The 16,113-nt window shown below is 34.5% G+C and overlaps 2 protein-coding genes across 2 annotated transcripts; both read left to right on the forward strand.

Moving 5' to 3' along the window:
- The first annotated feature begins 1,771 nt into the window (after positions 1-1,771).
- LOC117780117 (facilitated trehalose transporter Tret1) lies at positions 1,772-5,052 on the forward strand. The gene is made up of 6 exons (XM_034616526.1): positions 1,772-1,967; positions 2,737-2,969; positions 3,041-3,171; positions 3,892-4,247; positions 4,307-4,788; positions 4,849-5,052. The coding sequence occupies exons 1-6, from the start codon at positions 1,919-1,921 to the stop codon at positions 4,993-4,995; spliced, it is 1,398 nt and encodes a 465-aa protein (XP_034472417.1). The 5' UTR covers positions 1,772-1,918; the 3' UTR covers positions 4,996-5,052.
- A 4,311-nt stretch (positions 5,053-9,363) lies between these two features.
- On the forward strand, positions 9,364-13,706 carry LOC117781218 (facilitated trehalose transporter Tret1-like). Its single transcript, XM_034617972.1, has 5 exons — positions 9,364-9,439; positions 11,743-11,975; positions 12,043-12,520; positions 12,583-13,064; positions 13,493-13,706. Exons 1-5 carry the CDS (start codon positions 9,391-9,393, stop codon positions 13,637-13,639), a joined length of 1,389 nt encoding a protein of 462 aa, XP_034473863.1. The 5' UTR covers positions 9,364-9,390; the 3' UTR covers positions 13,640-13,706.
- The last annotated feature ends 2,407 nt before the right edge of the window (positions 13,707-16,113 follow it).

Here is a 16,113-nt window from a genome sequence, read left to right on the forward strand (position 1 = left end):
TCCTAATGATAAATAACAGCTTTAGATGCCATGTTGAGTTCTTATGAAACACAGAGAGTATAATGCATGCTTTAAACTAATCTTTACTTTTTTTAATCTAACTAACAGTTTATTACTACGAGTTTATTGTTCGAGATAAATAAGATAACTTTACTTATTATTCGTATAAAATAACCACGTTTGAATCATTTAAATAAAGCAAACAAGGAAGAGCATAATGAGCTTCCACTTATTCCTATCCCACTCAACATTTTTTTTTATACGAAAAAAAAAAAAATTGTTTCCCGTAGTGCTGAATAATCCCAAAAGATTAAATAAAAAATTTAAATTATGTAAATAAGTTAAATTATTTAAATCTTATTTGATTTTTATTTGAAGTTAGAATTTCGTAGAACCCCGTCCCTAGATAAGAACGAATGTAACTAAATTTTTCCCGAACCGAACCTTTTAGTTAAGAAAGTGGTTCGCTTTAGGTTCGGCCCCGCGGAACAAATAATTTCAAGGGTTAATGATTCGGTTCGGGTAGCCCAGTAACCCAAACCTAACTGGCTCGGAGATAATAAATATTTTTTTTTTTTTAATTTTGTAGAATTTTTTCAACACACAACACACAAAAACAAATTATATGTCTTAAGATATTAAATAAAATAACAGAAAGAAATGGGTAGGTGTTTGCTAAAAGTATCTACGTTTATTTGATTTTTTTTTTTTGTGAGTTTGCTTAATCTATCGCGGCTACTGATATGATGAGAGGCCATGAAAATGTGATTAATGCGCACCCAGATCTATCACAATGACGCTCCTCTATAACTTGCATTTAACAAACAATGTGAACATGTGCATCATGTGTTATTCCAGGCGCATATCACATCAGGAAAATACGAGCAAAGTAAATAACAGCATAATCAAAATAATAATATTATAATAATAATAATTACAATATGCAAGGTTATTGACTGAAATGGCGAATATTGAATACCCTTACGGTATCATAAAGAATATGAATAAAACAAGTGTAATATTATTTTCGATCATTTCTATGGTAATAATATATGTCTATCAGTGTTTAAAAACTTACACTAAGTTTAATTTAATTTTTTTTTCTTTTCTATTTTTAAATCTGTTTAATTTTCTTTCTCAACAACGAAGAAATAGGTCAACATTTTTGTACTTTTGCTGTTTCAACTGTAAGTTTTTATGTCCATGAGTTTTATATCCATTCCTATTTCTTAATCAAATTTACAAATGAAAGAATAACTATGGGATTGTCAGAAAGAAGAGTTTTTACATTCCAGTTTATTAAGATTGATCTTTTCTGATCCATATCTATCCAAACAAACAAACTTTAAGGGGTTGAAATTTCCAAAGTCTTCCATCTTAAGTAACAAATCCAGACTCTCTGTGAAAAGTATTGCAAATATAATAAAATAGAGAGTCACAGAAGTGATTAGTAAATATTAAAATAAAGACAAAACAAAGCGCATCGACACAGTCTGGGGGCAATTAGAAAAATTGTTGTTGTCACTACGGATTTGCTTAGCTCTTGTTGCTCAGAGAAACATAATGACAAAGTGATAACAACACACGACAAATCACGCACTCTGTTCTCCCGTCTGACATGTGAGAGTGTGTGTGAGAATATCTGTGCCTGTCTCTGTCTCTGCCTCTGTCCCTGTATCAGTATCTGGGTGAGCGTACTGACTTCGTTTCTGTGCGATTTAAATACCCACATATAAAAGTTATCATGCGGAGCCTACGCCGGTTTAGTTCGCTACGTACCACGTTAAGCAGGGCATACCCCAGTCCCTAATTAACTGACAAATTGGCAAAGCCCAAAAAGGATAATGACAGATTAAATTAACAGTATTAATTCACAGTATATTCAGCAATTGTTACCTAAAAACACACAAGAGACGCGATGAGTTCCACAGGCGACGTTAAATTTCAATATCTGGCTGCCATATTCGGTTAGTAATCTTTTCTCAATGGATGTGTGCGAGTGTATCTGTATATGTAATCCATATTTAGCCCGCGTGTGTAAAGAAATTATCCAATCTGTCACAAGAATTGTTAATTGTTTAAACAATTTACAAATAACGACTGCAAATGTTAATAAATTTAGTTTTTCCATATATTTTTGCCTGACTTCTGAAAAATTGACGTCCAGAATGGAGTGTAGTATTATATTGTATACTTGATGATATCTGTCTTTCATCATCAAAAATTTAGACAGACAAGTTTGTTAATTACTTAAAAAGTTAATATATATTAATTTATTTATACAACAATTCTCTATAAAATGCCAGAGAAATTTATGTAACATAGTGTCATGTAACGTAACGTGTCATGCCAAGGCTAATTAATCTTAAATTTGTAGAGATTTTTAAATACAAAAACCTGGAAAATTAAATAACATTATTTAAAATGATATTTAAAAAAGTTAATTGCAAAAAAGGCTTGTCCATTTCGGAGAACTTAGCGTTTTTCAATTCCAACTCAAAACCAACTCTTTTTTTTTAAACGTAACGTCATCGTATATTTTTGCTTATATCTTTGACTCGGAAAGGACGATTGTTTTAATCTTATTCACTAAATATAGTTAATGTGAATTGCTACTCAGCAATAAAAATAACTTTTTAAAAATTAGACTTTTTTAAGTTACCTAATTAAAGTCCGTATACACGGTATCTTTCAGTGCATTCAGATCAATATATGAGAATTTTTTACATATTGCAGTTAATATAGTGTCCATCTCTTTTGGCGCGTATTGCGGTTGGACCTCATCCAGTTTTCTAGATCTAAGCAGTGATGAGAGTCCGCTGGAGACGGGACCATTGACCGATCAGGATAAGGGCAATGTAGCAGCTGTTCTCTGTCTGGGCGGCCTCGTTGGCAATGTGTTCTTCGCCTGGATGGCTGAGAGATGTGGTCGAAAGATTTCCATGTTGTGGGTAACGCTGCCATCACTGGTGAGTGAGGCTTTCATTTAAATACTTATAAATCGATGGCATTCAGATTCTTTACTTGTTTTCATATATAGTTGGGTTGGGTATTGATTCCTTTTGCTAGAAATCCCACACATCTCATAGGGGCCCGCTTTTTGGGTGGCATGGCGGGTGGAGGAGTCTTTGGCGTGATTCCCATTTACACGGCCGAACTGGCCGAGGACAGGTGAGTTAATGCATACTAGAGCTCTGTACGGCTGCATTCAAGCCTACGCGTCGCTGAGTCACCCTGCCGAGTTTCATTCTGTTCTCTGAGTGCAAAGAATTCAGTGGACCGGTTCTTACTGTAATGAATACTCATTTCATTGAGTGAATGCGTGCGAAAAACGAAACGAATGAATGACTGAATGAGAAATACTCAGAATACTTCAACTGTTTTCTGCAAGCTGAGCTTGTGTGTTAATAAGTGTAAGTGTAAGCTAATAATTTGATGTTAATAAAATTAAGTTCAAGCTGTACAATATTCTGTATAACACTAAAACAATGTTGTCCAAAATAGGCGAAAATAAATACTTTTTCCTATCACATGTGCTAGGAAATTGAATTTTATAGCCTACTTTATTCATCTTTTGGGCATCACTGCACTAATATTATATAAGCAGTATTAAATTCTTTGAAATGTTTTTTTTTATTGTCTATTCGGTTTTTTTTATATTATTTTTCAAAAGTAAAATCTATATTTGAGTTTTCATCCCAGCCACTCTTTCAGGGGTGGCACAGAAGTCAAAGCCAACTGTAGTTTTCGGTTCTAGGACAGCACACATTCAATCAATTTATTAGAAGACGCAGCCGAATTCATTCAATTCAGTTGAACATGTATCCCTTTTTGAATGCAGCCATGCATACCTCTAATGGATACCCTTAATTCCCTCCTTCTCTTCCTCAGTGTGCGTGGCATCTTGGGCACTTTTCTCGTTTTAACTTGCAACGCAGGCGTTCTTCTTGCCTTTGTGCTGGGCTACTTCTTCAACTATGCCACTGTGGCTTGGATTGTGTCCACTTTATCCATTCTCTTTCTAGTGTGCTTCTGGTTCATGCCGGAGACGCCACAGCATCTGATGAATCGACAGAAGCCACAGGAGGCAGAGCACGCATTGCGCTATTATCGTAACATACGATCACGTCAGTCCAAGGAGCTTAGCGAGGAGTTGCAGCTGGAGCTGCACAAGCTGCGAGCACCCGAGAATCCAGAAAAATGCTGCGATGATGTGGATGATAGTGTCGTGACTTGGGCAGACTTTGGTAACTTACAAATCAAAATCAAAAACCCATTTAATACTCAAATCAATCCTTAACTTCAGTTGCTCCTACATCACGCAAGGCGTTGCTCATTGGACTCGGATTGGTGACCTCTAACCAGGGTTGTGGATGCTTTGCCATGCTCAACTATACGGCTTTCATCTTTGACGAATCCGGTTCCAGCTTGTCACCAACTATAGCAGCCATCATTGTAGGCATCATACAGGTGGTGGGCAACATTGTAGCAACCACGTTGGTGGAACGTGCTGGAAGGAAGTTGTTGTTACTTATCTCGGCAGCTGGAATCTGTCTTAGCCAGGCGACAATGGGCGCGCACGGTTATCTAAAGACTTTGGGCTATGATACGAGTGGTTTTGATTGGGTTCCCGTTGCGGCCTTCTCCTTTATGCTCTTCATCGCCTCCTGGGGACTATTAACGCTGCCCTTTCTCGTCATCGCTGAGATATTGCCGCCAAAAATTCGGAGCACGGGCAATATGATTTTAATGGGCATTATGTGGCTCTTGTCGATGACCACCATCAAGGTGAGGCAATAATCAGTTTGACCAATTGGTAACTTCTAATTTTCCTTATTTGGCTTGCAGCTCTTACCTCTGCTGAGTACCATGTGGGGCATACATGCAGTTATCTCCATCTTCTCCAGTGTTTCACTTTGCGCCGCTTTGTTTATTGCTCGGTTTGTGCCCGAAACCAAAGGCAAAACCATTGAGACCATTTTAGCCAACTTATAGTCATTGTTGTGTTACTTATAAGATATTTTATTATTATTAAAATTTCTACGAATGTTATTGCTGTTTGATGTTTTTAGTGTATGGCGAATCACTCAAACAAGCCTCGTTTGTGTTGTAAATTCCAAACAAACCCCTCAACTGTCTCTCAACCCACCGAAGGCCAACACATGCCTTGAACTTAGACAGAGTTGTTAACGTATAAAAGCTCTCTTTGATAAGATTAAATCATTGCATCAAATACAACTATCTTTACGACCTGTGCAAAGCTAACAGTGGCTTCTTGATGTTTCACATGTCACTTGTCTGGCTTTTAAGTGCAGTCGCCTCGTGTTATGCTAAAGTTCCTTAAGATGCTATATTTATATATCTAATCTATTGGTTTTATTATTTTGTAAGCATAGCATTCGGATTACTTTTAAGATTTCAAATGATTTATTAGAAATAAATTGAAGTACTCAACCCAATAAAATTAACAGTGCTGAGCAAACAAATGACACAAGCTAAGATGTAACTTAATAACATACACTCTTAACTAAGATACAAATTTGTTAGAGTCTATCCCTGAACAGAATCAGTATTTAGAGACGTACTGACAAACAGACGGACAATGTTGATCGTGAACAATCGAAAACCTAATAATACATACACATATAGATTCAGTAATACTTTATGGGTATAAGATATAACGACAAATCTCAAAACAAGTTATAGTGAAAGGGACATGTTTAAATATTAATTTATTTCCAATTCATGATGATCAAATACCCTGCATTATTCAAAAAACCAAATAATCAAAGAGAATTAATAAGTTAGAACACTTACGTGAACCAACTTAAGGAATATAGAAATGTTTTATAAATATATCTCGCTTTTATTGCATATTAAGTATTTCGCATTACACATTTATAAAAGTATTTTATTAACCTAATAAATAGGATTTATTTATTTGCATCTGCCCATTTAATTTTTAGGTAAGCCACTGACTATAAATACCCCGAGTCCACCAGTTAATCTGTTTATAACGTTCGACGAGCAGCAAAAATCAAAATTACGCAGCTATAAGTGGTTAGTTTAAAAATGTAAAAATGTCATCTGTATTAACAACTGTGATTATTTGGTATTTATGCATTTTGGGGATTTTTTTGGCCTTAAATTTTAATTTGTAAATTAATTTTCTTGAACTACAGATTTTACTCATAAATTTGTGCTACGCATATGCTATGAATGGCAATCAAAGGGTTCAGCTTAAAGAGCAACAGAATTCAATATTATGCAGCATTAAGCGATTAGTTTAGAACTGTGAAAATGTCATTAAAATTATGACAATAATCAACTCGTCTGTCAATGCAGAAATTGTGTTTATCTGGCATTAATGAATAATATTCCCATTTTTTGACTAAATAAATAATAATTTTTTTCATATATTCTTTACTTAAACATATATTTGTGTTATGCAATTGCCATGAATAGCCATTGTGTGATTTCTAAATTGCATCAATTTCACAACTAACTAGTAAATACTAACAACTATATTTAAAATTAATTCCACTTAATATTTTAATTTTTACACATTATGAAAATGTTCCAGACACCCGAAATTAAAATATTTCTTTTTCTACGCTCACGCGAGGAAACCATAAAATTAAGAAAAACTAGTGGGCCGGTGCTACCCGACTGTCGGAGACCCCGTACTTACTATGGCAAAAACTAATAATGGAAATAACTAAAGAATATTTAGTTAGCTTAAATGCATATTCCATCAGATTGGTTATGACGCACACTGCGGCCGATATGCGGCAAAATCATTTTTTGACGAAAGGTTTGTAAAAAAGTAATAAAGCATCTGATAGAGAAATCTCCAGAGATTACAAATCAAAAGATTTTTTCAGGTAAAATTGTGACAGCCTCTCAAAGTTGACCCTTATTTCAGCACAAATGTGATTTTTTCCTAAAATGCAAACTTAAACTGATTTGATGACAAGTTATATGACCGATCTTTATGTTTTGGTTTCATCTGAAAAGTACATTCATTTTTAATTAAATGCCGTAGAATTTTGTTTCTTCACTTGTTGACCTTTCATTCCAGCGATGTTTAAAAGCACTAAAATTAGCTATTTTTACTTTGATGAATAGAAAAAAATTGACCTGAAGGACTCGATCCCACTACCACAGGAGTCTTCGTTAATCAATTCTAACGAAATAACCCCGGTCTTTCATGCGTCCAGCTGCGTCTGAGAGTTATAGGACGAAAACTGATGCAACCTCGCAAAAAAATGGTGATAGAAGAGGAAGAGCGCAGTACAATTACATACGTTTTCGGTATGAGGCATCATAAAGATTTATCAAAACAAAATTTTTTTTTTAAATAAAACGTAATTAAACTTTTTTTTATATTAAACGATGCTTTAAAGAAAAAAAAAGATTGAAATTTATATTTCGAACAAAAAAATAAATAATTATTTTTAATTTTACATGTAAAATATGCACTGAAAATATTTTTCAACTTTGACCGAAAGCCCTGAATCAACCAGTAGGCCTATTATGAGTGAAACACTCATTTTAAAGCTTATAAAGTTTTCTATCAAATGCTTTTTAAATTTTGAAATATCTTTATTGGTTCAAAAGATATGATTTTTGCAACGCAAAATGAGGATCTGCCCCACTGTGCGACGTCTCATACAACTTAAAAGATTTTCATACTTAGACTTGATTTTCGCCCGATCGGTCCTATTACAGCTATATGATATAGCGGTCCGATTTAAACCAACTTTAGACAGGCTATATAAAACCAAGTTTTATGCATATTGTATCAGGTTGGTTACGACATCATATTAAACAAAAGTTTTTCATACTTAGACTTAATTTTCGCCCGACCGGTTATATGACAGCTATATGATATCGTGCTCCGATTTGGACCAACTTTGGAAAGGAAATATAAAGCCAAGTTTTATGTATATTCTATAATTTTGGTTACGATATCTTATAAAACTAAAAAGTTTTTCATACTAAAACTTGATTTTCGACCGATTGTTCCTATGGGCGCTATATGACATAGTGGTCCGATTCTAAAAAGAAACAAACTTGACCTGCCTGCAATATAGAGGAATCTACATACCAAATTTGGTGTCACTAGCTTTAAAATTGTTCTTATAATTTCGATATGAAATTTTCTATGTCGATTTTTAGGCGGTAAAGGGGGCGTGGCCGAATTTTGAAACAAACATGATCTGCTTGCAATATAGAGGAACCCACATACCAAGTTTGGTATGTCTAGCTCTTATAGTCTCTGATATCTAGGCGCTCATACAGACGGACAGACGAACATTGCTATATCGACTCGGCTGTTGATGCTGATCAAGAATATACATACTTTATAGGGTCTGCCACGCCTCCTTCTGCCTGTTACGCACATATTCGTTAAAAGAAACCCAATAGACCCCTGTACTTTTTTAAGTAAGGGGTCTTATAAGAAGATTAAAAAAATATTTATTTTAATTTAATTTAAAATTATTTAATGAAAATAATTATTTTGGTAATTAATTATGTTCAAACTAGTATTTTTATTAGTTAGAAATTTTATCCAAGTCTATTCATAGTCCTCAGCACCGTTTTTTATTTTCAAAATTTAAAAACGTTTGCACAGTTTGTACTATCATTCTTTTTGTAAGTGCAAACGTACACAAACTATTTTTATATTGTTACTAGGTGGTCACACTGTGTTCAGACAAGGGCAAATTCAAAGCACAATTTTAGCTTCAAAATGTGTGCAAACACCTTTTCCCAAAATGTAGTGTTGAAAAATTTAGGCGCTCAGACGTTTGTGACAGCATTTGGGCAAAAACTTTAGTCATTTTGACACAAATATTTTTTGCCTGTCTGACCTTACCTTTACGCATTCTCTAGTAATAATGACAAATGTAGGAAAAACTTTAAAAACAGCAAAAAATCAAAATTTAAAAAACTTTAAAAAACAAGCTGGCTTTTGTCATATGGCCCCAAATTCCATTAAAAAAGGGTAAAAACTTAGTAACTCGGAAAAGATAAATTTGTTTGCCTAGTGTAATCTTTTTGAAACTGATTTTACGAAATTGGTTGGAATTTTTTTCTGGAAAGGATAATATGATCTTCAGTTAAATGAATAAAATTTAGTGACCTGCGTTAATTTAAGATACTAATCTTAACACTCTCTTTATTCTCCATAAACACTATCTTTATAACATTTTATCAGCTCACACTTTCAGTTTCACTTTTCGTACAGCTCTTGAGTAATGGTAGTAAGGGGTTTGTTTAGTTTGTCTCAAAGCATTCCAGAGCACAATACCTAATTGTCGGATGTGAACTAAACAGAAACAAATATTCATAAAGTACGTTTTTCGATATAAAGATAAATAAGAAATGGGTTCCTCAATCAATGGGAAGCATCAGTATCTGGCTGGCATTTCTGGTTTGTATTTGATAAAATAAAAGATAATATAAATACTCGTATGTGAAATTAAAATAGTAATTTTAGAAATATTTAAATTAGTTATTTAGTAGATGATTATACTATATATGTATCTCTGCTAGTGACTTTTAAAAAAGTTCAATTATAGCGTAATGAAAGTTAACATTATTTCTCTTTTAATTAATATACATACATATGTATAATTCCAGTTGTTATGCTTGTACGTCACTTTTTATAATAGCTATGCTTCGATAAGATTTGCCAAGTCTTATATTATAATTATAATCTATAAAGTTTTTTTTACTTAATAAGCAAGGGCGTAGGCAGGTGGAAGCAGGTTGAGGTTTTTGTCTTCTGAATCATCGACAAGAGCTTTTTCGTGCGTTTGGGGTATAAGAGATTTGTAGAAGAAGCCTTTATAATAAAACTCTATGAGCTAGAGACTCTTAACAATAGCCCCATTAGCTGCAATCATTTAAATTTTCCTCTCCCACTTACACCCCCGTATCTCATGACCCTGATAAGTTAGAAAAAGTTTTAGTATGCCATTTTGTAAGTTAGGACTAAACCTTTCGATCGTTATATAACTTGTTCTGATCGGACAGTCATAGCAAATTTTCAAAATTTGCTGTATATATTGCTAGTCGCCTTTCGCACCCTTCGTGCTGCTTTCGTCACTAGCGCGAACTGCCGTCCGCAGTGATAATCTGACACAATGATATTTAATGGATAATATATATCAGTGTTTAAAAGTATTCTAAAACAATATAAGATTAGATAGTTAAAAACACAAAAAAAACTCTAAACGAGGTAAAAAATCTAGGGACGAAAGCAATTTCTAGCCCCAAAATTTCTGATATCCAATTTTGTGATGAACAAAATTCAGTTTAATCTAAGAATTATAAATAAAAATATAAATTATTAAAAATTAAAACGAAAATTGGCATTGTGCACTGTTAGCAGAAAGGGTGAGCTTCTTTATACATAAAAATTACTTTTTGCGCAGTGCCAAATGCCAATTTTCTCTTTTTAGACCCGTACTTAAAAAAAAGTACCGGGGTCTATTGGGTTTGTTTTAACGAATATGTGCGTAACAGGCAGAAGGAGGCTTGACAGACCCTATAAAGTATATATATTCATGATCAGCATCAATAGCCAAGTCGACATAGCAATGTCCGTCTGTCCGAATGTCTGTCTGTCTGTCTGTCTGTCTGTCTGTCCGTCTGTATGAACACCTAGATCTCAGAGACTATAAGAGCTAGAGACACCAAACTTGTTTGTTTATTTCAAAATTCGGGCATGCCCCTTTATCGCCCACAACTCGTAAAAAAATTTCATATTCAAATTATAAGAACAATTTAAAAGCTAGGGGCACCAAATTTGGTATTTTTTTTAATCGGACCACTATATCATATAGCGCCCATATGTTTTTTGAGATATCATAATAAAACTAATACAAAAAGCATATAATCGGTTTTATATATCCTGTCCAAAGTTGGCTCAAATCAGATCACTATATCATATAGCGTCAGGGCGTGGCAAATCAAGTTTAGATGAAAATCTTTTATGCTGAGTATCGTAACCAATCTGATTATTGTCAAATTTGGTTACGCTAGCTCTTAAAGTCGCTGAGATCCCTTTGTTCAAACAGACGAGCGAACGGTTTTCGCTATTTCCGGGGGCGGAGGGGGCGTGGCTTCAATTTGAAACAAACTTTATCTGCGTGGGGTATATAGAAGTCTGTGAGTGAAAGATTGGTATCTCTATCTCTTATAGTCTGAAATCCTTTTGTTCAAACGGACGGACGAACGGACGGACAGACGGACAGACCCACATGGCTATATCGACTCGACTATTGATGCTGATCAAGAATATATATACTTGATAGGGTCGGAAATGCCTCCTTCTCCCTGTTACATACATTCCAACAAATACAATATACCCTTTTACTTATTTTTTAAGTTACGGGTATAAAAATAAAAAATTTTACCAAAAGGCCCCAACAGCCCCATTAGCTGCAATCATTTAAATTATTAACTTCCCACTTACACCCCCGTATCTCAAGACCCAGGTGAATTAGAAAAAGTTTTAGTATGCCATTTTGTAAGTTAGGACTAAACCTTTTGATCGGTATACAACTCGATCTGATCGGACAGTCATAGCAAATTTTCCAAATTAGCTGTATATATTGCTAGTCGCCTTTCGCACCCTTCGTGCTGCTTTCGTCACTAGCGCGAACTGCCGTCCGCAGTGATTCTTTATAGATTGATAAATGCAAGAATTCTTTACTTTCTATTTTGTAGCGAATATACTTAGCATATCATATGGCTGTGTTTATGGATGGACGTCTGCTAGTTATGTATATCTCCAAGATGAATCGAATCATTTTACAACGTGCAGGTTGACCAAAGTACAACTTGGATGGGTAACTGCTGCGATATTTCCAGGCTCCCTCTTGGGTGCAATATTCTATGGATGGCTGGCAGATAAGATAGGACGAAAACGTTGTCTGCTTTTCTCGGCGTTGCCAATGTTGGTAATAAAATACTACTCAAAGTCTTTCCGAAGAATCACATAAGAAATAACTTGGTGTTCTTTACCAGGTACATTGGTTCATCATACCCTTTGCCCATAGCCCCTTTCAACTAAGTGTGGCACGTTTGCTTGCCGGATCTACCGGAGGTTGCTGCTTTACGGTCATTCCCATTTACATCACAGAATTGGCTCATGATAGACTCCGGAGTACGTTGGGCACTTTTCTGGCTCTTGGTTTGGCCGTCGGCATGTTGATCATAAATATTTTGGGATATTTCTTTCATTACATCACTGTTGCTTGGATAATGGTTGCCATTCCCTTAGTGTTCATTGTACTCTTTTTCTTCAGTCCCGAATCACCTCAATATCTTGCTCAGCACAACATGAAAAAAGCGGAGCGATCATTGAGACACTATCGAGGAATTTCTTCATATGGTGATACCAATGAGGAGTTTCAACAAGAGCTGAGGAAACTGTGTAAACCTGAGCAACCAATTCAAGTGAAAGAGAAAGCGGGAACAGCTCAACTTAGTTGGCAGGATTTTAGTAAGTGCAATACATAAAATCTCAGCAATTTACCTACTTTTAAACATTTTCACTTTCTCTAGCTCATCCAAAAGCGCGAAAGGCCTACTTAATAGGTCTGGGTCTAGTCTTGGCCAATCAGTTGACCGGATGCTTGGCCATGCTTAACTACGTGACACTTATCTTTAAGGAAGCTGGTTCTAATATTTCACCAATGTTATCTACGGTCATTGTCAGTATTATGCAGGTCTTAGGCACATATGCCTCTACACTTTTTGTGGAACGTGCGGGAAGAAAGACTCTATTGCTCATCTCCACATCTGGAATCTGTCTAGGCGAATGTGCAATGGCATCCTATTACTATCTGACTACCGAGGGATATGATACAAACAAGTTTACCTGGATCCCCATAGCTTCATTCTCCGTGATACTCATTTCCGGCACCTGTGGTGTGATGTCCATCGTCTTTCCTGTAATTGCTGAGATTACACCTCCTAAAATTCGTAGTATTGTAGTCAGAGTGCATATGACAACGATGTTTCTTCTGGCCACGGTTCTTGTTAAGGTAAGATAATATTTATCTCTGTATTATCAAGCCTATTCCGGTGATCACTTATATTTTACGAATTTCAATCCGAAAATTTTGACCAAATTTCTCTCAAATTTATCTGCAGCAGTGCAGTTCGGAAGAACTGTGCTGGAAAACTTACAGATCAAATGAATAAATGATGGTTACAAAGATTACAATTTTAAAATCATTCTCTTCAATATAAGAAAAGATTAAATATCATTGATTTATCCCTTTCGAGTTTGAACTCACTTGCTCAATGTCGAGTGACTTCAATCTGTAAAAACTTGCCGAAAATAAAAACTCGAAAAATTAGAGGAAATTCACTTTCGCAAAATCTTGCCGAAAGTGAAAATCAGAAAAGGCTTGAATATTCAAATATCATACATATGTTGAACATTTTAATTTTTAATTAAATTTTACAGTTATTTCCTTTTCTAAGTGAATCTTTGGGTATCGATGGTACGATTTTCCTGTATGCTGGCTTTTCGTTTCTCTTGACTCTGTTTATAACCATCTTTGTTCCTGAAACAAAAGGAAAGACCATCGAAGCTATTCAAGATATCTTATAGATTTAAAAATAAAAAATTACAAATTTCGGTAATCTAAATATGAATAAAAATCGTAATTAAAATAAAATTTCTAAAGCCATTTTTTTAAATCAAGGTATATAGTAAGTACAATATATTACAGCGACTTATATTATATGTAAAAAGTAAGATACATTGCAAAGATAAATTTTATGCTTTGTTTTGTTTGACAAAAATTTTGATGCTATTAAATAAAAATAATAACCCTGGCCAACTTTTATTCAGTATATCTGTAAATCTAGCTTAGGTTTGGTATAAAACGAATCTTTTATGTTGACTAATTTTTTTTATCCTCTGTGCGGTAGTGTGGGTCAATTAGCATGGGATAGAAAAACCGTGGTTATCGTACCCCAAAATTGGAAACAACGATGAATTTGAAGAATATTTCACCAAGAAACTATGAGTTTAAAATTAAGTCCAAGATCCCGCTAAATTAAAACAAATTCTTTATACAATTTGTTTTAAACAGCTGAAAGCTCAATATCATTGAAAAACTAGTCGGCCGGTGCAACAGTCGAGCATACTCGACTGTCGGTGACCCCGTACTTACTATGGCAAAAACTAACAATGGAAAAAATTAAAAAATATTTAGTTAACTAAAATGCATATTCTATCATATTAGTTACAATGTCTCATAAAACATAAAAGATTTTCATACTAAGACTTGATTTTCGCCCGATCGGTCCTATGACAGCTAAATGATATAGTGGTCCGATTTGCACCAACTTTGAACAGGATATATAAAACCAAGTCATATATTTATTGTATCAGTTTGCTTTAGATATCCCATTAAACAAAAAAGTTTTCATACTAAAACTTGATTTTCGACCGATTGTTCCTATGAGATATCTAAAGCAAACTGATACAATAAGCACACGACTTGGTTTTATATATCCTGTCCAAAGTTGGTTCAAATCGGACCACTATATCATATAGCTGTCATAGGACCGATCGAGTGAAAATCAAGTCTTAGTATGAACAACTTTTTTGTTTTTTGAGATATCGAAACCAAACTGATAGAATATACATAAAACTTGTTTTATATATCCTGTTTAAAGTTGGTTCAAATCGGACCACTATATCATATAGAAGTCATAGGACCGATCGGGCGAAAATCAAGTGTTAGTATGAAAAACTTTTTAGTTTTATGAGACAACGTAACCAAACTTATAGAATATTCATTTAAGTTAGTTTTATACATCCTGACCGAAGTAGGTTCATGTCGGACCACTATATCATATAGCTGTCATAGTAGCGATCGGGCGAAATCCAAGTCTTAGTATGCAAAAAAATTTCTGTATAATCTCAATTGCATCTGAAGCAAAACCTCTATATCACGAGGTTAAAGTCTAGTAACGAAAGCAATTTCTAGCCCCAAAATGTCTGATATCCAATTTTGTGACGAACAGAATTCAGTTTAATCTAAAAATTTTAAATTAAAATATAAATTTAAAAAAAAGCGAAAATTGGCATTCGGCACTGCGTAAAAGGTAGTTTTTATGTACAAAGAAGCTCACCCTTTTTGCGCACAGTTCACAACGCCAATTTTCGTTTTTTTCTTTTTATTAATTTATATTTTTTTTTTTAATTTTTATATTAAACTGAATTTTGTTCGTCACAAAATTGGATATCAGAAATTTTGGGGCTTGAACTTGCTTTCGTCACTAGACTTTAACCTCGTGTAGAGGTTCTTTTTGTGGTTTTAATTTCCGAAAGTATTTGTGAATATAAATGGGTAACTTAGGTGAGCTGCCCTTGCATGTGCAGAAAGGAGTAAATATTCCGGTACATATCTTGAACGACATGTTGAGTGCTTTTACCAAGCGAAATACAATATGAAACAATTCTACACTTTTAAAGGGGATAATTTGGACAAAATTGAGCTGAATTAAATTTTTTTTAAATTAGATTTAGCGTTGAATCCAGCCTTTTAAAAACTGTAGAATTGTTTCATTTTGTATTACGCTATAGTGGAAGCACTCAAATTGTTGTTTAAAACATCTACCGAAATATTTACATCTTCGCAGTGAGATGCAACAGATTTACATTTAATCTACATTTAATGATCATATTATAGAAGCTGGAGCTCCTCAGGGAAGTGTATTGGGACCAACACTATACAACGGACATTAGCACAAACGAGCGGCTAAGAGCATTAATGTTTGCCGACGATACCGCAATTCTTAGTCGCTCCAGATGCCCTATTCAAGCAACGGCACGTCTAGCTGAACATTTGGCGGTAGTAGAGAAATGGCTAGCCGACTGGCGTATTAAAATAAATAAAAAAAAGTGTAAACACAACACGTTTACTCTTAACATGCAAACATGTCCTCCGTTAACACTGTCTAATACGCAACTTAAACAAGCCAAAGAAGTAACGTAGCTTGGCGTTCATCTTGATAGGCGACTCATCTAGCGACGTCACCTTGAAGCAAAGAAAATCCAGTTTAAACTGA

The sequence above is a fragment of the Drosophila innubila genome (genome assembly GCF_004354385.1).
Source record: "Drosophila innubila isolate TH190305 chromosome 2L unlocalized genomic scaffold, UK_Dinn_1.0 4_B_2L, whole genome shotgun sequence".
Lineage (NCBI taxonomy): Eukaryota > Metazoa > Arthropoda > Insecta > Diptera > Drosophilidae > Drosophila > Drosophila innubila.